The sequence below is a fragment of the Sinocyclocheilus rhinocerous genome, unplaced genomic scaffold (assembly GCF_001515625.1).
Source record: "Sinocyclocheilus rhinocerous isolate Xijiao unplaced genomic scaffold, SAMN03320098_v1.1 scaffold819, whole genome shotgun sequence".
In the NCBI taxonomy this organism is placed as follows: domain Eukaryota; kingdom Metazoa; phylum Chordata; class Actinopteri; order Cypriniformes; family Cyprinidae; genus Sinocyclocheilus; species Sinocyclocheilus rhinocerous.
Window position 1 is genome coordinate 701,800 of NW_015665814.1, and position 24,404 is coordinate 726,203.

General features: G+C 38.3%; 2 protein-coding genes across 2 annotated transcripts in view; one reads left to right on the forward strand and one right to left on the reverse strand.

Annotated features, from left to right (window-relative positions):
• prkg3 (protein kinase cGMP-dependent 3) overlaps positions 1–11,616 on the forward strand; it is a 30,632-nt gene extending 19,016 nt beyond the window's left edge. Inside the window, exons 9-22 of the mRNA XM_016542609.1 lie at positions 3,740–3,817; positions 3,994–4,082; positions 5,181–5,246; positions 5,361–5,408; positions 6,729–6,770; positions 7,797–7,908; positions 7,996–8,132; positions 8,204–8,293; positions 8,610–8,751; positions 9,023–9,186; positions 10,088–10,204; positions 10,345–10,407; positions 10,616–10,691; positions 11,435–11,616. Of these exons, the coding sequence (XP_016398095.1) occupies positions 3,740–3,817; positions 3,994–4,082; positions 5,181–5,246; positions 5,361–5,408; positions 6,729–6,770; positions 7,797–7,908; positions 7,996–8,132; positions 8,204–8,293; positions 8,610–8,751; positions 9,023–9,186; positions 10,088–10,204; positions 10,345–10,407; positions 10,616–10,691; positions 11,435–11,521 (1,311 nt within the window). The 3' untranslated portion in view covers positions 11,522–11,616. The remainder of the gene's footprint in view (positions 1–3,739; positions 3,818–3,993; positions 4,083–5,180; positions 5,247–5,360; positions 5,409–6,728; positions 6,771–7,796; positions 7,909–7,995; positions 8,133–8,203; positions 8,294–8,609; positions 8,752–9,022; positions 9,187–10,087; positions 10,205–10,344; positions 10,408–10,615; positions 10,692–11,434) is intronic.
• A 7,888-nt stretch (positions 11,617–19,504) lies between these two features.
• Positions 19,505–24,404, reverse strand: part of LOC107731508 (potassium channel subfamily K member 2-like) — a 61,881-nt gene continuing 56,981 nt past the window's right edge. The window contains exons 5-7 of the mRNA XM_016542610.1: positions 21,710–21,932; positions 21,491–21,630; positions 19,505–19,828 (exon numbers count right to left, since the gene is read on the reverse strand). Coding sequence (XP_016398096.1) covers positions 19,505–19,828; positions 21,491–21,630; positions 21,710–21,932 — 687 coding nt within the window. The remainder of the gene's footprint in view (positions 19,829–21,490; positions 21,631–21,709; positions 21,933–24,404) is intronic.

Genomic DNA, 24,404 nt, shown 5'->3' on the forward strand with positions numbered 1-24,404 from the left:
CTTCCTTTGCAGCATCGGCGGCTAGACACAGACCGGCGAACCCTCAGGGAGGAAAGAAACGCTGGGCAACCTAACCCGTCCTCATGTTCTGGACGAGGGGACGAGCAACAGCACTCGTGGAGTATCTGTTGTTATCCTCCCTCAAAAAGAGTGGTTATTTTCTCCCCCTGCCACCAAAAGAAGGCGTTGGACTCGGGAACTGTTCAAGGAAATGTCAAAAAGTTCTCTTTTGACCAGTTCAGGTGTGGAGTTGGCACCAGCCAGCTCCCCTGCTAGATGGCGCGATCGCACCATTAGTGGGCAAGAGCCGCTGCAGTCCGCTCGCTGCTCACGTGGAGAGCTGGCGCGCATGCGCAGTACACCCCTGGGTTTTATCTACGATACTGAAGGGTTATCGTCTGCAGTTTGCTGTAAAACCACCAGTGTTCAACAGTGTGTTGATGTCAGCTGCAGAAGGCGCGTCAGCTCAAGTTTTAGAGGAAGAAGCAGCCTCTTTAATTAGGAAAAAAGCTATTCGAATTGTGCCGCCGGAGGACAGCCAGCACAGCTTTTACTCCCGGTACTTTGTAATTCCCAAGAGAGGGGGAGGTCTCCATCCCATTCTGGATTTGCGGAACCTCAACAAACACCTCAGATGCCCACATTCAAAGCGCTGTCACATTTTATTCGCGAGAAAGACTGGTTCACCTCAGTTGATCTGGAAGACACATATTTCCATATAGACAGCTATCCGGCACACAGGAAATTCCTCAGGTTTGCCTATCAGGGCACGGCCTACGAGTTTACGACTGTTCCTTTCGGGCTCTCATTAGCTCCAAGAACGTTCAGCAAGTGTATAGAAGCGGCTCTATCACCGCTGAGAACAGCGGATCTCAGAGTGTCAGCTTATTTGGATGATCTACTCCTCTGCGCTCTGTCACGGCAGCAAGCGGAGACAGACACGAAGATGCTTGTGTCTCATTTGGAGCGCTTAGGCTTCAAGATAAACGAGACAAAAAGCTGCCTGGTGCCCACTCAGGAGCTAATTTATCTAGGCCTCAGACTGAACTCAGATCGGTATCAAGCGTTTCTGTCAGAGGAGCGCATCAGGTCAATTCGCAGCTGTCTATCCCTTTTTCAAAAAGGGAACAAGGTCTCATTCAGACTGTGTTTACGCCTTCTGGGGCTGATGGCCTCGACAGTCTCGGTTATTCCTTTGGGACTGTTGCGAATGAGAGAGTTTCAGAATTGGACAGCGGCACAACACTTATGTCCAAAACGCCACCTCAACCGCAGAGTGATGGTGTCACCACTTTGTATGCGTGCTCTCCGTCATTGGAGAAACCACTTGTTCCTTGAATCAGGGACTCCGCTGGGTGCAGTTTCCATGAGGAAGGTGGTAACGACGGACGCGTCGCTTTCAGGTTGGGATGCAGTGTGCGAGGGCAGAATAGCGAAAGGGAAATGGCCCGTCTCGCTGCAGGGCGCGCACATAAATTACCTAGAACTGTTAACAGTGTTTCTAGCTTTGAAACATTTTGTGCAGTTTCTGCGGAACCACCATGTTCTGATCAGATCAGACAACACGACCACGGTGGCATATATAAATCGCCAAGGGGGTACACGCTCTCCTCAGCTTCACAGTCTGGCACAGAAACTGATTGTGTAGGGCAGGAAACACTTTCATTCATTACGGGCAACGCACAATAATGAATGCGGGGGCGGATCTCCTGTCCAGGGGGAATCCTCGGTATGGAGAATGGACACTCCTCCCTCAGGTAGTGGGCCAGTTGTGGAGAAGATTCGGCCGCGCTGCCGTAGATCTCTTCGCATCGCACGAAAACACTCACTGCCTTCTGTTCTTCTCGCTAGCGAGGGACGCTGCGCCTATGGGTGTGGATGCCCTAGCGCACCCATGGCCAAATGTACTGCTTTACGTGTTTCCGCCGCTAAGTCTGATCGTACCAACTCTAAGAAGGGTAAGGGAGTGCGGTCACTCAGTCATATTGATTGCCCCGAACTGGCCGGGGAAATTGTGGCTGACAGAGATAATGCAGCTCCTATGCGACCAGCCCTGGCCTCTCCCGCTGCGCAGAGACCTCCTCTCACAAGCGCGCGGGGAGATTTTTCACCCCGCCCCGGACAAAGTTGCTCTTTGGGCTTGGCCCGTGAGAGGTTAAACTTAAATGCTACTGGGTTGCCTCCGAGGGTGATTGAGACAATTCAGAACGTGAGGGCTGCCTCGACGCACTCTGCTTACGATAGGAAATGGAATGTTTTTCGAGCAATGGTGCGCACATAAGCACATTGTTCCGTTTCTCTGCTCTGGTGCAGATGTGTTATGTTTTCTGCAAGAACTTTTGGATAAAGGTAGAGCTTTTTCTACCGTTAAGGTGTATCTCGCGGTGATTTCTGCGTGTCATGTGGGGATTGACAATAACACTATGGGTCGATACCCTCTGGTATGCAGGTTTATTAGAGGTGCGCGGTGTTTAAACAGGGTGTCAAAGCCACTGATTCCACCGTGGGATCTGTCTGTCTCGTACACCTTTTGAACCTACACACAGCAGCGATCTGAAGCTCCTTTCGCTAAAGACCGCATTATTACTGGCTGTTTCATCTGCTAAGCGGGTTAGTGAACTTCATGCTTTGTCGATTCATAACTCCTGTATGCAGTTCGCTATGGATTACTCGAGAGTGTCTCTCAAAACCAATCCAGCGTTCGTGCCTAAAGTGAGCAAGTCAGCTCTAGCCTGTAATCAAGTAGATTTATTGGCTTTTCATCCGCTCTTTTCATCACCAGAAGAAGAGCGGCTTCACTGTTTGTGCCCTGTCCGTGCGCTGCGTTGCTATGTAAACAGAACGAAAGCGCTGCGGAAGAGTAATCAGTTATTTGTTTCATGGGCTGATTCTCATAAGGGTAAACCTATTTCTCGTCAGCGCCTGTCCCACTGGGTAGTGGAAGCTATTATATTGGGTTATAATAGCATAGGTCTTAGTCCTCCGGAGGGGCTGAGGGCTCATAGTACCCGAGGCGTGGCCACCTTGTGGGCATTGTTTAAGGGCGTTTCAATTCAAGACATTTGTGCGGTGGCGAGTTGGGCATCGCCACACACGTTTGTCAGATTTTATAGGTTGGATGTTACAGAGCTGTCGTTGGCTCATTCCGTCCTGTGTAAAAAAATAAAATAAAATAAAAAACACTCGTACAGAAGACGTTTTTATTTATTTATTTTATTTTTTTCACATATCCCAGTTCTATTCGGTGAATAGTGGAGGGTTTTCATTCTTATGCTATCACACATCACTGAGTTGGTTGACATGCCTGCTTCAGACAGCATATCTGCAATACGGGAGTTGTCTATACCCCATAGTGAGATACCTCACTCATGTTATCAGAGAACCGGGGTTACGTGAGTAACCTAAAGTTTTATTCTCATCCAGTGGTGTCAATGTAGTCAAATCGATAATGCAGCATTACTGAATATTAACTGAATATGTTACTGAATATGTCTTGTGAGCCTACAATAGGAAGACATAAGGCAAATCTTAGTCTCATGAAAGACTAAGGGAATGTGTGCTTTCCTCAATATCAAGCAAATAGCATATTTTGGCCTCGATATATTGTTCAGGAAGAAGCATCTGAGGGTCACAATGAAGAGTTCATAAATCTTATTTTGACACAAAGTCCAGTATATTTTCTTCTAGCAAAGCATGACACGGTGATTCAAAGTCTTTTTCGTGTTTGTTCCCCTGAAAGGTGAAGTTTCAGAACAATGAAATGATTGTCGGAGAGGGAGCAGAGGGCAATGCGTTTTACATCATTCTCAAAGGAGAGGTAAAAGAAACTCATTACAACTTAAATATGTGTTTTTGAGCACTTTTACAAACACAAAATATGCAAGAATCAAACTTTGCACGTAATAATCTCTGTGTTTGTGTTGAATTTAAATGCTACTGTAAAATAAGTCTTGCTTAAAACAGCTGGTCAGGATTCTGTCTATTTCCCATTAGGTTTTAGTGACAAAAAAAGTGAACGGACAGCAGAAAATCATTCGTAAGATGGGTGAGGGGGAACACTTTGGAGAACTGGCTCTAATACGGTAACCATGGTCACTGTTACTTAGTGACAAAAAATGGGATCATTAGAAATACAATATCATAAATAAATATTTGAAGAGTTCATTTGCAAAAACCGATAAACGCCACTTTAAAAAAATGAGCTGATTGCCGTGCATTATTCTCCACATATAGCACGATCTGAACCCTAAACACGTTTTGTCAAAAAAGCTGGTTTTGTCCACTTTCAAGGCATCACGAGTTCACGTTTCACTGCAGAAGCTGACAAGCGCCCTTGTTGTTTTTGAGCAGAAGCCGATAAATCCATTTTAGCGAACCAGCACGCTGTATTCAGGTCAGGTGACAAGGCTACTTTCACTTTGAAAAGACGTGCTAGCTGAGAGGAGTTTCGTCAAAGCTGACTAAAAGTGAACGATGATAGATAATTTAGACGAACTCGATGAACCTGTGATATCTTCTTCAGGGCGAAAAAGGAAAATAAAAGCTGAAACGTTTTCACGGAACCTTGCAAAAGCAGCGCGTTACAATGGTGAGGGAAAAGCTCCGTGTATTGTGTGTAATCACATCCATACAGTTTATGATCACAACAACAACAACGTTTGTCAGGCATCTACATTGTCATCTGAGGAGATTACAAAGATTAAACGAGTTTTTTTTAAAACTCTATAACATGAAATGTGGAGTTATCTGCTTTTGCCAAAAAACGACTGTTGGAGTTATCTGCTTTTGCTATAAAACAAACTTTTAATATGTAAAAAAAACATACTTTCAATGAACTTTAATTTTGTAAATTACCTGTATTTGTTTAAGTTATTATTACTTAATCAAAACAACCCAACTGCAGTTTGATTGATATTACTTGGAATGCGCAATAAAAAAACGTGATTTCTGAAAAAAAGTTATCGGTTATCGGTTTTTGCAAATTAACTCTTCATTTGTTAATCATTGATCAGCTGGTTATTTTAAATGATTGTTTTTAAAGATGTAATTTTCTAGATACAGTTATCAGGTAGGCTTCCTTTGTAAATGATGTAAGCCATAGATAGTTATCACAGAATTATGATATCAAAATCTGGTTTAAATGTAAAAGTCAAGTAAATCTTCTATTGTGTTTAATGCAGAGAGATCCTCAGGACAGCCACATGCACAGCGGTGGGAGCTGTCACTTGCTTTTCCATTGATAAAGAGTGAGTTTGATGTCAGTGATGACAATATTGCTTTACTTAGTTTGTACAGATGCAATCACATAATTCCCTTGATTGAGTATATCTGATAAATAATCAGTCCTTTATTTCTCACAGGGTTTTTGAGGAGACCATTCCTTTTGAAAGCCTTGAGCTCCATGACGAGTGAGTTTTCCTGCTTTGTAACTTCTACATTTGTAAAGATTTTCAATATAGTCTTCAACTTAGTCACTTTTAGCATGCGGAGTTAATGTTTATATACCATTAACAAGAAGGAAAAGCCATCAGAAAATCCTTTTGCAAACACAGATCAGTGGTGTTTTCTGATTTTGCTAGATTTGAAGCATAGACAAATAGCAAATTATTTTAGTCATAAATCAGTTCTTGCAAAGATTCACAAGCAGAGAGTAGGCTTGCCGCGATATAGACAGTGCTGACGGTGATACCGGTGTGAAGCCGCAACACCGGTTACGTCACTTGCCCACCGCGGCACCGACCCCCACCGTCGTTTTGAATTTTTTTATAGTAATATAAATTATTTAGTTCAGTAAAAGAACAGACACTATTAATTGGTTCCACAGTGTTTGCTGATTTTTACTTTATTTAAACTTGCCTCCAAGCTTACTTATTCGTTTTGCTAATAAACTTTCTACGTTTCTTATTTATTTGGTTATATATTATACGTTTACTCATTTCCAGTTTTGTATACCTATTTAAAGTTTATGTAAGTTATTGTGCTGGGCGGTATGACCAAAAATTTATTTCACGGTACATGACGGTATTTTTTTTCATGCATGACCGGGTGTTAACCATATTTTCTACTGATTGAGAGAGTAAACACTGCAGTATATTGACTTAGAATGCCCTATTTTGCTGTCATGATGAGCGAATATTGTCAAAAAATACCACACTAAATAGTGACTAAACACGACCCCTTTTAATACATGTTAACCAGGAGTCACGCTCATTTATAATCGCGGCATCGTCTGATGCTATTTAAAAGTGAAGAAAAGCAAGGAAAAGAGGGAAAATTCAAACGAACTAAAAACGAACAATTGCTTTACGCCGAATTGCCGCTGTTTGAAAGTGAAAGTAAAATCCGCACGCCGCTTTTGCAAGCTATTTAAAAGCTAAGGAAAGCGAGGAAAAGAGGGAACGCCCCTGCACCCCCGGTGATACCGGTATTATCGGTATTGTCACACGTTGATTAACCGGTGGGAAAATTTCCTCACCGTCACAACCCTAGCAGAGAGGATTCTTCACTAGTTATCTGACAGGTTATAAAGTGTGACATATCTGTCAGGCAGTAGAAATATTTTGTGCTACACGGACATGTTTACAGCTGGCTCATTATCGGCTGTTATTGTGCGTTCTGTTCTCTGTTTTAGATTGCTAAGTGTATATTATTATTCTAGTGTTTTGCAACAGTGGTTTAGTTTATTTTGGTGCTGACATATTGTTCTTTTTCAAAAACTGTTTTTGTAGTGCTGATGTACTAGAGGATGATGTAAAGCCAGAGAAAGTTGGGTAAGTTGAGTATTTTGTTATTATTTGTTTTAAATATATAGTTTCACGTAGGACAGAAAACAAACTCACAGTCATATATTAAGCTTGTTTCATATAGACTACTGTTTAAAAGTTTGGGATCACTATCTTTTTTAAAGAAATGAATAGTTTTATTCAGTATGTTGATTATTCAGTTCATTAAACTGATAAAAAATTACAGTAAAGACATTTATAATGTTATATCTCTATTTCGAATAAATGCTGATCCTCAAATTTTCTGTTCAGCAAAGAATCCTTAAAAAAGACACTATATCATGGTTTCCAGACAACCATTTTTTTTACTGCGATAATAATAATAATAAATGTTTCTTGCACTCTAAAAAATGCTGGGTTAAAAAGGGACAAACCCAGCTCAAAACAACCCAATAGCTGGGTTTGTCCCGTTTTTTAACCCAGCGCTGGGTTATATTTAACCCAGCATTTTTTAGAGTGTGAGCATATTAGAAAAAAATCAGCATATCAGAATGATTTCTGAAGGATCATGTGTCACTGAAGCCTGGAGTAATGATGCTGAAAATTCAGCTTCGCATCAGAATAAATTTCATTTTAAAATATATTCAAATAGAAAACAGTTATTTTAAACTGTAATAATATTTCACAATATTACTGTTTTTATACTGTTTTTTTGATCAAATAAATGCGGCCTTGGTGAACATAAGAAAATGAAAATCTTAACTGATCCCAAATTTTTGAACAATAGTGTGGATACTGAAATTAATCTCCATATTAAATCCAAACTATTAGACATACTATAGGGAATACTTTCACTATATGATGTACAGTATTAGTGTATTATAGTGTAGTTTTTTATATAATTGTTCAGTGGCATCTTTCTAAGCCACTGTTTGAATGAATCTGAGTTTTTCTAAGCATACAGCTAGGTGCCTGTCTACAGCTAAATGCAGCCTTTAAATGAGTTATAATATGAATTATACATTATGTTGTCATTTCTGATGAATTATATATTATAAGTATTGCTGTCTCCAGGCCAGAAACATCTCTAAAGCTGAAAGATCTCGTCCCTGTACTGTACCAGGAGGGAAGTTATCACGGAGAGCCTGTCACTCTTGGAGTCGGGGGGTTTGGAAAAGTGGAGCTGGTATGAGAGGAGAGCATAGACGAAGTCCTTTTAATGTCAAAACACTACTTGGGCCAGATTAATGATGATTGGTTGCTTATTTACCAGGTAACTACCTTGCAGCACAGAATGTACTTTGCTATGAAGAAGATCAGTAAACAGCATGTTGTTGCAAAGAAGCAGGAAGGACACATTCTCCTAGAAAAGAAAATTCTCCAGGCAATCCAATGTGACTTCATTGTCAGGTTAGTGCAGCTACCTACCTAACCTATAATCACATATGAAATTCCGGTTTGAATTTTCTGCTGTTGTTCAGGCTGCATGCTGCCTTCAAAGATTCTCGCTACGTCTATATGATCATGGAGTTTTGTCCTGGTGGGGAAATCTGGACCAAGCTGAAAGAGGCGTAAGACATTCACAAATGAATCAGTGTTGTTTGCTAAGGCAAGCATCCTTATGACAGCTGCTGTTGCTGTGTTGTTGCATTGCATAGAAACTTACTAGCAGGAAAACCCTAGCAACCACATAACAACAATGCATTAACAACCACTCAGAACATCTTATGTGTTCTTAGAAAATGCATAAGTGTCATCTTTCTTGCATAATATGGTAGACCATTAATTAGAATCCATTTTCTGTCTCTGTCAAATGTTTGACTGCAGATATGTATTTCCCTAATTAGTGAATGTGTGAATGTGGGCGCATGTGTCATCATGTTGCAGAGGGCGCTTCGAGGAGAATATAGCCGTGTTCATAACAGCGTGTGTGGTTGAAGCCTTTGCATACCTCCATAACAAAGGGATCCTGTATCGAGACCTGAAACCAGAAAACCTCATGCTGGACTCCAAAGGATATGTGAAATTGGTAAAGCAAAAGAAATTCCCTTTTCCCTGCTTCTCCTGTCATATACATCTATAGTGCCTATAACCCTGGTTTTTAATGTGAGGCAGCATGCAACTGTGATGTATTTAAACAAGGATCTGTTTTTCCACTTTCAGCGAATAGAGCAATTACAGGCATTTACACTGATAAGCTGTTAATACAATTGTGATCATTTGTCACTGTGACAATTTAATACGCCCACTAAAAGATGCACTTCTTTCTTGCTCTTTTTTTTATCTTGGATTTTTTTCAGGTTGATTTTGGTTTTGCAAAAGAGCTTTCTCGGGGTGAGAAGACATATTCGTTCTGCGGTACTCCTGAGTACATGCCTCCAGAGATCATTCAGAACCAGGGCCATGACTTTGCTGCTGACTTCTGGTCACTTGGTGTTCTAATCTATGAGCTACTTGTGGGCAGGTAATAAAGTTTTCTCATGTAATCCACACGTGTGGCAACAGTGAGTTATTTATTTTTTATTATTATTATGTTCTTTTTATCAAATAAGTTAAATTGGGTGAAGGCTGTTGTTTTACAAACTGGAAGAATCTGTAATGTGCAGGCAGAGCAGAGGATCTAATCAAAGAAACAAAGAAAACAAATGACACTGGGAGGAAAGAAACAAAAACACTGGACATTACATTCAACAACTGACAAAGAACAAGTGAAACACTAGGGCTGTATATAAACAGGGGGTACAAAGCTAACACGGTTGATGTCATTTATTTAGAGGAATGCAATGTCATATTGCTTATGTTAATGTATTTTTTCCTGTTGCACCGTATGCATATGTGCTGTCCATAAGGCTATGGCACTAAAGTATAGTATTATCACTTTTCAAATTTTGTTCTGTCACAATTCACATTAATGCATGAAGTTCAGTACATTTCAAATGTAATAATTTGCAGTAGCAATTATCATTTCCGAAATTATTTTCAAAGTTAGTAAATAATTTTACACAAGAATATTCAACGCCCTGTATTTTGCATGTGAACACCCCAAAATCATATGTGACCCTGGAGCACAAAACCAGTCATAAGGGTCAATTTCATTGTTGGCTATTGCTACAAATATACCCCAGCGACTTATGACTGCTTTTGTGCTCCAGGGTCACATATATTCATCAAAGGAACCTGAAATGATGCGCTGCTTTGCAGATTTCAAGCATGCAGTCCTTCGTTCAGACAGTGTTTGCATGTGCTATCAAGTTTGCACGGATTTCATTTTTAGATCAGGGCCAATAAGCGATAAAACTTTGTGGGTGAAAATAAATAAAATACTTGTGTTTAAATGTGCTTTTCTTGTTTTATTTGTCCGAAAGTCCGCCATTCTCCAGTTCAGACCCACAGAAGATCTATGCCAAGATCTTGGATGGTGTGCTGAATTTCCCGTCATATATGGGGGAAGGTGCCAAATCTCTCATCAGCAAATTGTGCAGGTCATTTCTGACGATCTATTATGAAGACTTTGGCTTGGTTTTACAAATTTTTCACATTTTATTTAAATGTCACCCCTTAATGTCATTTAGGTATTTACATGATTAATCTTCAGTTTGTGTGTTGCTTACATGACATGCAGATCACGTCCGGGCCAGCGTCTGGGCAATACAAAAAATGGAATCAAAGATGTCCGACATCACAGGTAAGCTTTATCAATGTATATTGTGTATTATAATAGTGTATATTGAATTTAAATGTGTGTGTGTGTATACACACAGAGTAGTACTGAGTTGAGTATGGTTATGGTAATGGTAATGAGTATGCTAATGTGACGTGTGCTTTTAATTTTTTTGTTATTAATGTTTTTCCTGTAATGTGTGTATTGACATTTTCTCTCAATTATTTCTCAGGTGGTTTAACAGCATTAACTGGCATAAATTAAGAATGGGGCAGCTGGAGGCACCAACTATTCGACTCATAAGAAAGGTCAACTTTTTTTCACAGCTTACAAAAGTAACACTTTAGCTCCACTCCCTTAAAGGGGTCATATGATGTTGCTAAAAAGAACATTATTTTGTGTATTTGGTGTAATGAAATGTGTTTATGCGGTTTAAGGTTAAAAAAACATTATTTTCCACATACTGTACATTATTGTTTCTCCTCTATGCCCCGCCTTTTTGAAACGCGTCGATTTTTACAAAGCTCATCGGTCTGAAAAAGCAAGGTGTGCTGTGATTGGCCAGCTATCCGGTGCGTTGTGATTGGCCGAATACCTCAAGCGTGTGACGGAAATGTTACGCCCCTACCATACTGTGATGCCTTGTCCCGGCTGGAGCGACGAGACAAAAACATGAAAACCCCATTATAAATGAGGCATTCGTTGCATCCAGTGGGGACATAATTACGGCTTATAAGTGAGGAACAGCCGGCGGGCTTGCGACAACCACATGTGACGACCCCGGGCTGGTGTCTGACTCTTAAATTTTGTAAAGAATATCTCTTTGGATTTGAGACTTTACAGTCTCTTTACAGATCTTCTTTATGCACCAAGAGCTTGTAACACTCCAAAGAGAAAGGAAAAATTGAAATCGCATCATATGACCCCTTTAAAAAAATTTTCAATGATCAGTGGAGGCTAATGGACAAATGTGAAAATCCAAACATGAAAAGCCACCAAGTAACAAAGTCTGTTTCACTGATTGTGTTTTTGTGGTTTCTTTGGTTTACAGGGTCCTTGCTATATAAACTTTGACCGCTTTCCCTATGATAAGACCCAAGCAGAGGAGGAGTTTTCAGGCTGGGACTGTGATTTCTGAACAGTCTTGAGGTCTCTGATATCTATAAGATATCTTCACTTCCCAAGTTATTTACTCAGAAATATACTCAGTTTGATAAACTTACCTACTTATACCTTACACTTAACTAGAAGATAAGCTAATTTTGTGACTCTTGGCATATGGCTTTCACAGAGAGCAAGTAAAACTGACTTCAATAAAAACTCAATAATTGCCTACTTTATGCCTAACATTTTAATGAGCAGAAATATTGAAATGTTAATATATTATATGTTACATATGGCTGGATGTTCAGACTTTTATTTTGTATCGTTTTTGCAGCAACCCGATGAATGTTATGTATATTTAATTCAACTTAATTATTAATATTTAATTCAAATGAATGCGGTTGTGGTTTTATTATTTTTGGACTGAAAAAGCAATGTTTCCACTGCAGTTATGGAACAAATTAAGTTCTGACTGTTATGGTACCTTTAAAGAATAGTGTTGTTATCTGTAAGCTTCCAAGTCAAGTCAAGTCATCAACAGCATCTTTACAAGTCAAGTCAAGTCAACTTTATTTATATAGCGCTTTTAACAATACAGATTGTGTCAAAGCAACTGAACAGCATTTATTAGGAAAATAGTGTGTCAATAATGCAAAAGGACAATAGTAAACACTCATTTTTCAGTTAAAGGCAGCTCATCATTGAAAGCGGCAAGGAACCAAAACTGACCTAATTAATGCAGCCTAAAAATCCTTTAAGTCCTTTAAATCCTTTACAGAAAGTCACATATGTCTATAATTTACCACAGAGCAAGTTTTAGGTTCTGGGCAATATGATGATATATATAGGGACGATACAAGTGATCCTCTGTATTTTAGATCAAGCTATATTGTAATCATAGTATTGACATATATCAGTGCTGCAGTGACTTGGCCATACGCAAAACGATGCATTCAAAAACTTTCACAAAATGAAACGGCATTAATTCCCATTTATTGTCAAGATTTATTGCCACAGAACAGCCATTAAAAACACATCTAATGTATGTGATTCAGTTTATTTGAAAAAGGCTGGTGCAGTTAACAATCACACTAATTATCAGCTTTACTCCCTCTATTTTGGCTTAAAGATGCAGAGCACCAATATACTAACATACAATCATTTGTCAACTATGATTATTATTTTTCTTATTTCACCCCTAAAACATTTCACTTAAGTGATCCTATAGTGTAGAAATACTGTATATTATTACAAAATGCAATAGCAATTCGAACTGCAGAATTTACATGCTCACATACAGTATGGTAGATTTCGCAAAGTCTCTGTGCTTTTGGAGAAACTTGATGTACATTTGGTAAATAAAAGATTGAGTCTGAAACAAACTCCATCCAAGAACAGGAACGTAAATGCTTCTAGCTCAATTTCAAGTCATTTTGTTACGGTAACACTTCGTCTAACCTCTGCTCTTCACCTTTTGATGCCTGAAATTGCTCAGCATGATCATTATTGTGACTGTGAGTGTTACAACCAACCATCTCAAACTTGCAACCAATTTCATAAAAATGAGGCTCTCAAAAGCCTTCAGAAATCAATTGTGATGCAGCTCTATGACTAAGATATACAGTAAATGAAATCGTCACTCACAGCATCTGGTTCACACACAGTTTAAAAAAACAGCCTGAAGATCTTAATTGCTTCTTTCTTTGTGTTGTTAACTAAGCAGAGACAAAACAGAATAGCACTTAAATATCGCAATCATTTTGAAATCAGTGCGTTTTGTTCAGCCAGAGCTACCCTGTACAAGAAAATGGCATTTTAATTGCCTTCAAGACAGTGTACAGACTTTTTAGAGAAAAAAGTACAATTCATTTATAAACAACAGTCCTGAATGCTTTCAGCTGTGAGTCTACTACGAGAGAAACATAATTTCCTGCCTCCTTCAGAGTAAATCATCTGAGGACACATTTAATCTGTAAACAGTCTTGTGTGTGATTTGTCTGTTACTCTTCATTCCCTGAAGAGTGTCAAGTGGGTACGAGAAGGACGAAATTACGGTCATGGCTCGGCAACCGTAGTATTCCTCGCAGCAGAGTGGAGCTGTGGCTTAAAACGTGTCTCAGATCTCCATGGCAACTGCAATCTCTCCGTCTCAGCCAGCGCTCGCTAAGCAGAACAATACGGTTACATTAAAGTAAAGCAATAAGCCCCAAGAAGCCGTGGTTTACAGTGAATTTATAACAGCTAAGGGGCATTGTCAACAGCTAAAACCCCCTTAGCTGTTATAAATTCACTGTAAACCACGGCTTCGTGGGGCTTATTGCTTTTATAAAACGGTTATTCCATATACGTAGTAAGGTTTCACAAAATAAAACAGAGCAAATAAAGTGTAATGATATTAATAAAAACAGTATTCTTCCACCAAACAATGTAGCTCCTCAGAATCAGTTGTGGTTCCAACAAAGTGGTTGCCAAGCAACAGACAGAAGTAAACAAAGGTGTGTGTTTGTAGAGTAATTTACAACAGCGTAGAACACGGCTCAGCCAATCAGAATCAAGGACCAGAACTATCCGTTTTATAATGAGCTGTAATGAGGCATCAGCACAAAAACCATCATGTTAAAACATTTTGGTGTACTTGGTTTGCATTGAACGATCATGAAAAACTTCCAGTAAGTTCAGTAACAGTAGATGTGATTGTTTCTGGGTAGTAACTGATTACATGTAATCGGTTTTACGTAATCAGATTCAAAAGGTCGGTTACACTTTATTTCAAGGTGTCCTTGTTACAGTGTAGTTATACATTTAAGTACTGAGTAATATTAATTAACTACATGTACTTACTATATGGTTAGGGTTAGGATTAGGGTTTGTTTTAGGGCTACTTGCATGAAATTATGCATAATTTATAGTTATTACAATAGTAAGTACATGTATTGTTTAACAAGCACACCTTAAAATAAAGTGTTACCAAAAAGTCTATTACTTGTAATTAGAGTACATTACATTTAAAATACTCATAATCAGATTAGTTACATTTTAATGGATTACTTGATTACATATTCACACAAGGGCAGTAAATTATTCATAATTTATTGATTCTCCCTAATTTGTTTTTTTTAAATGTTTCTTTCTAAAACTAAATGTTCCTTTCTGTTTTCATGTTTATTAATGTTTGTTCATATAATGCAGGGATTTCCAAATTTTTTTGTCAGCAAAACACCTTAAAGCATTTACTTGAAATATCTCTGAGTAAGTTAAAATTTCAAATAATTTCACAACACATTTGCATGTTTACAGTTCTTTGATGTCATAGTTATCTGGAGTAAATGTTTAGTGTTCCAATTATTTTTATTTTACATTTTTATGATTTCATTAAATATTAGCTTTTTTTTATCAACTCACTATTCACTCACTGTCAACTCACCAATGAAATGTTTAATGCATTTTATGATGCTGATACAAAACTATGACTTTTGCCTCAATAAACTCCTAATTTGTTGCTTATTAATAGTTAGCAAGGTAGTTGTTAAATTTAGGTATTGGGTAGGGTTAGGGATGGAGAATATGCTCATGGAGAATATGTGCTTTATAAGCACTAATAAACAGCCGGTATGCTAGTAATATGCATGCTAATAAACAACTATCAGAATGAATTGGTCCCTATACTAAAGTGTTACCATATTTTCTTGGCACATTTAATGGTACGTTTAAAACAAGTTTGATAAAAAAAAAAGTAATCTAAAAAAGTAGTCAGAATACATTACCTAAAACGAGTAACCTAGATTACGTTACTAATTACAGTTCAGTAACAGACTAAAATTTGTAAGTGATTTACTCAGCTCTGCTGGCTACAGTGGGATATTTGAGGTCTGATTGGTTAGGGTGGGTTAAGCAGTTTTTGTCCGGATTGCAGAAGTTGATTTTCAGTCCAGGCAGAAATATCTGACACTAAAAGTGACCAAAAGTAAAAATTACAAACCCCACACTTTTGAATGGTAGTTAATGTTTGCTAAAAGGATATATTTGAAACAAAACATTCAATTGTAAGTGACTGTTTTAAATGTGTTCTCTCATAATATCAAAACAGCTTTAGTTGATTACATACTGGATGGCCTTCTGTGAGCCTGTCAGGGTTGCTATGGGAAGCAATAATTAACCATGAACTGAAGGCACCTGTTCCCAATTAAACACAAAACATAAGGAGCAGCGTCATCGTCATCAGCAAAACGGTGAGTATGTTCTCCCATTGAAATCCAATTACTCTCCTCATATCCTTCTTCACCGTGTCTGCATGGGAAAAGGTCAATGGTTTGAGCTTGTCTAATCTGCATATGTTGAAGCTGCCCACTAGCCATGAAATAGTTAGCAAGGTAGTTGTTAAATTTAGGTATTGGGTAGGGTTAGGGATGGAGAATATGCTCATGGAGAATATGTGCTTTATAAGCACTAATAAACAGCCGGTATGCTAGTAATATGCATGCTAATAAACAACTATCAGAATGAATTGGTCCCTATACTAAAGTGTTACCATATTTTCTTGGCACATTTAATGGTACGTTTAAAACAAGTTTGATAAAAAAAAAAGTAATCTAAAAAAGTAGTCAGAATACATTACCTAAAACGAGTAACCTAGATTACGTTACTAATTACAGTTCAGTAACAGACTAAAATTTGTAAGTGATTTACTCAGCTCTGCTGGCTACAGTGGGATATTTGAGGTCTGATTGGTTAGGGTGGGTTAAGCAGTTTTTGTCCGGATTGCAGAAGTTGATTTTCAGTCCAGGCAGAAATATCTGACACTAAAAGTGACCAAAAGTAAAAATTACAAACCCCACACTTTTGAATGGTAGTTAATGTTTGCTAAAAGGATATATTTGAAACAAAACATTCAATTGTAAGTGACTGTTTTAAATGTGTTCTCTCATAATATCAAAACAGCTTTAGTTGATTACATACTGGATGGCCTTCTGTGAGCCTGTCAGGGTTGCTATGGGAAGCAATAATTAACCATGAACTGAAGGCACCTGTTCCCAATTAAACACAAAACATAAGGAGCAGCGTCATCGTCATCAGCAAAACGGTGAGTATGTTCTCCCATTGAAATCCAATTACTCTCCTCATATCCTTCTTCACCGTGTCTGCATGGGAAAAGGTCAATGGTTTGAGCTTGTCTAATCTGCATATGTTGAAGCTGCCCACTAGCCATGAATCAGCTTGAGTTGGGGGATATATATCAGCAACTATAAAATTATAGTTTGTATCCTACTTAATTTTCAATGGAATCCATTGCTTTGTACAGTAAAGCTCATTTTGTAAGGGCTATTTGAGAACACCATAATGATTATCTGAATAATTTTAGAAGGTTTAAAGAGAGCAGGTTAAATCCACATGGAACCAAACATTCATACTCTTCACCCATGCACTTAATGACATGCATCATCGTTTTGGGTCCAAACGATGCTTCAGATCCCATAACCAAACAATAAATGGTCCTAATATACACCCACAGTGTGCTGTATACCACAGAAAAATCATGACCCTAACCGTTATCTCCATACCAAAATCTCAAATGGCTCAACAGTGATTAATGTTTTGTGAATTGCTAAAAAGCATCTTTCCCAGGTGCCATGAATCCACAGACTAGTGTACGCTGTGAATTTTTAAAAGCATAAACAGCTGTTGAGAGTGTTCTCACTTGACATGAAGTAGAGGCTTGGCCCCAGAAACAGCATGACTTAAGCGAATAGCAAGGACACGGGAAAAAGTGCCTGGAGTAGTCATGCAGCACATCAAAAATGGGAATGGTTCAACTGAAGCTGCACTGCACAAACTAATACTTGCAGTGTTAAAAGCTTTGTTGATTATATTTGGAGCAATATGTTACATGAAGAACACTTTTATACCTGCCTCCACAATGACCCCCTACACTTGAGCACCCTGTGCTCAGATACTTTTGCTGCCTTCGAGTCCACTTCAGACCTCAAGTCACAAATCAATTCATTTTTTTAATCATTTTTGACTGATTTCATTTTTGTTTCCTCAAGTCCAAAACTTGGTTACTTTTTAGAAATACACAATCTGGAGAAGAAAAAAAAAACTGGCCTTCATTTGATGAGTGGTCATAAAAAAGACACACATTGGCTGTCAAAGGTGACTGATCATAGGAAATCAATGGGGAGGACTGTAGGGCAGATAAATTGTTTTTAATTATTTTAAGTGAAATCTATATATCATCAACAATATTGAACAAAGGCACACACAAATGAAGTGGGTGAGACCATAAAACATTTAAAAGAGTGCTATGGTTGACTTTGGCTGTATGCATTAAGTCGAGTCAAATTTATGTGTATAGTGGCTTTTCACAATACACAGTGTTTCAAAGCAGCTTTACGAAAAGTCATACTTTTATGTCTATGACAAAAAAATCCAAATGTGTTTTAAGCATAAAATCTAGAAATGTTGTGCAGCTGCTGGATGCATAGAACAGTTTCGCTATCATAATGTGATTTTGACATGAAGTCATGTTATTTATCTTTTTTCATCAGATGGAAGCAACCTGGTCCAAAAACATGTTCAATTATCATATTGTCTTTATATTTCAGCTTTTAGAAGTGTAGTGTAAATTTTTACTGTTGTGAAGTTCCAAACATTTGCTTATACACTATGAGACAATGGTACAAAAGCTGTTGCCGGGCCAGTACCCTTTCAAAAGGTATGCCTTTGTACCTTATTTACCCCTAAAGGGTGTATTTTATTACCTTAAATGTACATATTAGCAACTATCACTTGCAATATCAGTACCTTTTGAAAGGGTATTGCCCCAGTGATCCCTTTTGTACCTTTTTTTTTGAGAGTGTACAAATAATTGTGAAACAGAATTTATCACCTAAGAAAGATCTAAAAATAACCAGCCAGCAGCCAATGTGTGACCCTTTTTTCTTAGGAGGGTTAAAACAATCCTTAAAGAAGTCTCTGTAACTGGTAATTAAGACATTGTGGTGATGTTCATGTGTGCTCATCTCATAAATATGATCATTTTGACATGATTGACAGCAGGACTGCTATAGTCACTTTCACCTACCTGTCGACTGTGTCTCTTCTGGTAGTGACTTAATTCTTCTAGTGACTCGTTCATTGCTGGCAGAACCAAAAGTCAGGCTTTGTAGATATAGTCTTGTAGTGTGTTAGACACAACCTCAAGAGAGCTCTCCGTTAGCATTCCTATTCATTTCAGTTGCAGTTGCTCGGCTGTCTATATTAGCCCATTCTTGCAGAAAGACTGTCATGCCTTGTAGAGCCTTGCCACAGAAAGCTTGTGAAACATTTACAGCATATTGATCTGTAATCATATAAATTAAAAAAATTAAATAACTTGTTATACGTGGCTAACAAAATTATTAATTAGAATACATGGCTACTTTTGCATGGCCGTCAATGGAAAACAATGATTTTTGTCCACATTAAAAGTTAGGGCATATTTTCTTCATATAAAATGTGAGCAGGACTGCTATAGTCACTTTCACCTACCTGTCGACTGTGTCTCTTCTGGTAGTGACTTCATTATGCTGGCAGAACCAAAAGTCAGGCTTTGTAGATATAGTCTTGTAGTGTGTTAGACACAACCTCAAGAGAGCTCTCCGTTAGCATTCCTATTCATTTCAATTGCAGTTGCTCGGCTGTCTATATTAGCCCATTCTTGCAGAAAGACTGTCATGCCTTGTAGAGCCTTGCCACAGAAAGCTTGTGAAACATTTACAGCATATTGATCTGTAATCATATAAATTAAAAAAATTAAATAACTTGTTATACGTGGCTAACAAAATTATTAATTAGAATACATGGCTACTTTTGCATGGCCGTCAATGGAAAACAATGATTTTTGTCCACATTAAAAGTTAGGGCATATTTTCTTCATATAAAATGTGAAGTCTTTGCCCCCTTATTTTTTCTTTCGTTGTATTCTTTTTTATACATCTTATCTTTTCACAGTTTATCAGTGAACATCTTTATTTCCTGTTCATTTTGTTTGCGTTTTAGTGATATCCCGATGATCAGCGTAATCCGGGATGAGACCGTTGAGGAATAAGCTTCCGTTTCGTACAAACGTGTAGGGATACACTTCTCTCTCATCTCCAAGGTTAACTGAACGTGCACGTTTCCCTGGTGTCATCTGCGGATTGACAGGTGGGCTGAGGTTTATTTCAGCGGACAGTTTGCGCTTGATCGATGCAGCACGCTGGAATCTGTCGTAAATGTCGACACTAAGTCGCCGGCGTGTCTCTTTAAACTCAGCAGACACATTAGCAGTCCATTCAGCAGCATGAGCTCGAAATTCTCCTACCTATATGCCCAAAAGAAATAGATTGATAATACAAAATAATGTTTTTGGGTTAGTGCACTAAATATTTTGTCATTATTTACTCATGCTGTTCGAAGGGAAATTTTTGAAGTAACTTTTTTTTAAGGAGCTTTATGTAGCTCTTTTTCCATATAATAGCACTTTATTGCGACCAAACCACATGCTCCAAAAGAAAAAAAAAAAAAAAAGAAAAACACCTAAAACACCATAAAAGTGGTCTGTGTGACTCATGTGCCAAGTTTTCTGAAAGCATATGGTTGTCTTTGTGACATTCAATCATTATTTGCAAGTACAAATGGCAAAATGGCAAATTTAGACAAATATAACCAAGTTGAAACCAACTGCCATATGTTCTCGCATGCCTTAATGAACACAATGTTTCATTTCAAATTTGTGGAATGAGAATGACATTTGGGAGATGGATGAGAGGGGAATGTTATGAGTGAAAAATGACTTTATTTTAAAAATATTTTAGTTTGTTCTTTACACAAATGCTATCATATGACTTCAGAATACATAGAATATATACAGAGTTCTGGCATGAAACTCTAGATGGCGCAGTCCGATAGGTCTAACTCAATCTGACCTAATGACATCATTATCACATGGCACAGCTGATTGGTTCTCTCCTGTATCGGTAGCCAATGAGCTCGCTGCTCAACATTCAAATATATAGACTAGTGCTTGCCGTAGCAGTTGCAGCTTGCTTCAGAAACCCTTCCCCTTCCCCAGCTCCACCTGTATAGATCTGCTACGAGGTGATTCATGTATGCTATATTGGGGTTATTTCATGTATGTTATATTTGCAGCAGCAATATTTCTTACATGCTCACAGCAGCATGTTGTGGATGTATTGGCAGTAGCAGCAGCAGCGTAGCAGATCTATTCCGCCAAGACCAAATACATTAACACTGTCATGTACATTACCATGCCAATCCCTCCGAGAGTTGTCATGACAGAAATAAATTAAGTCTATGGATTTTAATGAAACTTCTTTGACTCTGCTGTTTTTCCCTATTTAGCGCTTGATAGACATGACCATCTGCCATCATCTGCCATTGGAGAAAAAAAAGCAAATACAGCAAAATGGTTTGGAGCAACATTATGGTTAGTTATGAAATAGGGAACCAAACTCTGATAGTTGCTAGGAGAACTGGAGACAGATGTTGGTTTGATGATTTTCTTTTTTTAAACTTCTCTTTATTTGATACAAACCATTTTTATAGTGTTTGGATAAAACAAATAAAACAAATGTTTGTGCTTTGTATTTAATAATATGAAATATCTAATATTTAATAATCCTGTTTACATCACGTATCGGGCTATTGAAATAAATGATATCCATATGAATCCAGCGGTTTAATCCAAGTCTTTTGAAGAGATATGATCGCATTATATGATAGTTAGTTTAGGGTTTTATTCACATATAAATATTGACCAACACGCATACTGTACATTTCATTGAATTGGGTTTGGAACAACATGAGGGTGAGTAAATTATGACAGAATTTTTATTTTGGGGTGAACTAACCCTGTAAATAGGTTCAGTTTTAATTTCATGTTGGTTTTAAAGCCTTGCATATATGTGTGGATGCAGCTATTGTTTAAAGATTGCATAATGTATTGCTTCACATGAGAACATACCTCCTCTTTTGTTTTCTTGGATATGACACGAAACCAGTCTCCAATCATACTGAGAACAGCAGCGAAGTACGCTAAACCAATCAGGATCCAGAACCACACCAGGGGCTTGTAGTAGTCCAGGTACTCCAACTCAGAACCACCTGAACAAACAAGACAAGATGCTATAATCCATTTTGCAAACTACTAATCACATGAATGTGTGTTCCCGTTTATGCTCACCACTGTTCTCTTCGTGCTGGCGTCGCTCGCCCTCGCCCGCGACAAAATCTCCAAAGCCAATGGTTGTCAAGGTAATGACGACAAAGTAGATGGACTCCAGTGCACTCCAGCCCTCAATGTGTTTGAATATGATGGCCGGCAGGGCGACGAAGAGGAGACAACCAAACAAAATGAAAAGAACGGTAGAAATCACACGGATTTTGGTTTGACTCACATTCCACTTCTGAGGAAAGAAAAAAGCATGGATGGAAAGACTGATGCATCCACAGATGGAATGATGAATGAATAAATATATACAAATTTTCAGAGTCCAGAGAATATACTTAGAGAAAACTAGTACATTTTCTGAAAATAAAATGCAGAGCAGTGTTTGCCATGATAACTGTGCAAGGATGTTGGCATTTATGCACTGCCACAAATCAAATGAGCCCATGCTCCATGCTCCTGCCAGAGATTGTCTTAATATAGGGAGATGAGAGTGTTTGTATTACTTACTATTGGAGAAAGCCTAATGGCTAACTTGGATCACGTGTGGTGTAATAACCAATCACATTACAGCCTTGACATCATTGAAGTTCAGTCAGAGTTGTGCGACACTCAATCGTTATTTACGGATACCATAGGAATGAATGAGAAATGCCGTAAGCTGAATCCCACCTGTCGCAAAAAGTCAGTGACTTTTCTTATAACATTTTTGCATTTTTTAAAAGTAATAGTAAATCGCCATCACCTGCTATCAGATGTAGCGGCATTATCAACACTGTTCAGGGTATAATTAAATTAATTTACTTTTAATCTGTAAATGTAAATGTAAAATTTATTAATTTTACATTTAATCAGTTTACTATGGAAAGAAAGCAGGTGATGGAGATTTATTACTAATCACGGAACCGGCTTTACTGACGAGATGCGCATGACAATCGCATGCGATTAATTGCACAGCCCTAGTGGGTAACAAGATTAATTTGGAAGCAAGTGTTTACAGATCACAATGCAAGCTGGAGAAGCCTCATGTTGTGGTCGCAGATGACAACATCTAGGACAGGGGTAGGCAAGTTCGGTCCTAGAGAGCCGCAGTCCTGCAGAGTTCCACTGAAATGTAGACCTTCATGTGTTTTTGACCTACACTGTACATGATGTGAGAAGAGTTAGCTATTTAGGTTTGTACGTTAACATGGACTCACTAACTTTAATGTTAGCTAGTTTTAGCCAAAGATACCTTGCTAAAGCACTAGATGACATTAACGTTCTGCTTGAGCAGATGAAAATTGTAACTTAATGAGAGTATGACAACCAGAAAATAATAATAAATTCCAATTTGCATTGCCTATCCTCTTATGAAACCTGGAACCAGTGATACAAGTACCCCAGGCACATCATTTTGCCATTTTTGTAGCATAAACGCCATCAAACTGATGAGAGCTAAAGATGTTCAAGTTCCAGTCCCCATGCAACTGACACTCAACTGCCATTGGCTCATCTGCGTTCGAGGGGAGGGGCTTACCGATAGGCCAATTAGACACCCCTACTCTTAGACCAGAGGTGTCCAAACCTGTCCCTGAAGAGTTTACCTCCAACCATAATTAAAAACACCTGTAGAAACTAATCAAGGTTTTCCGATGCACTATAAACTTCCAGGCAAGCAAGTTGGAGCTAAACTCTGCAGGATGCTGGACCTCCAGGAGCAGAATTGGACACCCTTAGACATTGTGATGCTGTGATAGGGCAAGGGCCCCAAAAGCCTGAGTACACTGCAGTGTTAATTTCGTTGATGAATAATTTGTCATAATTTTCGTCAACAACATTTTTTTCACCGACGACAATGAGACGATAACGAACTAAAACTCTTTTTGTATGACAAAAACTATGACGTAATTCTATTTACATTTTCGTCAACAAATAAAAACGAGATGAAAATGTTAGGGAGGGACGATTTGGGAAGAGATTCATTCAGAACGAATCTGCTGCGTGGCATCCATTGCAGCCGTGCATTCGGTTTTAAAGGGATAGCAGCCTAATTTAGCTGCTATTGTCCGAGTCATTGATGTTAATCAAGCAACAACAGAAAGACAGAAAATCATGCACTGCTCTTGACTGAAAAACTTTAGTAGCCCTAAAGATTAATCTAAATTTATTTATAGAAATAAATATGTCTGTTTGAAAGAATGAAGAATATGGTAAACAAGTTGCTAAAAAGGATGCATAAATAACCTATATAACAATTGGTATTTCATTAAAAAGAAGACAATGTTCTTGTTCTTTATGAGAAGTGGATTTACTTAATTTTAACATAAAGGCATGTTGTGTGTCACCGCAGTTAAATCAGTGTCTATCATGATAAAACCTTAATATCAAACCTATATAATGAGTTCAGAAATTTTTGAGAAATGCGGTTTTCTGAGCGCACACACTGAAGCATACACACACACAGAAAGCGCGTCTCACAGCGTGCGAGTACTCTCTCGTGTCGCATGAACGGAGAATTACACACAAAATGATGTTGAATTGTCCGTTTTGATGAGTATTCACGTAAACACAGATTAAGATTACATCTTAAGTGAACGTAAACAGCAGGGAGAACGTGTATCAGTACATTGCATCCTTTGCAGCGGTGCATTCGGTTTTAAAGGGACAGCAGCCTAATTTAGTTGCTATTGTCCGAGTCATTGATGTTAATCAAGCAACAACAGAAAGA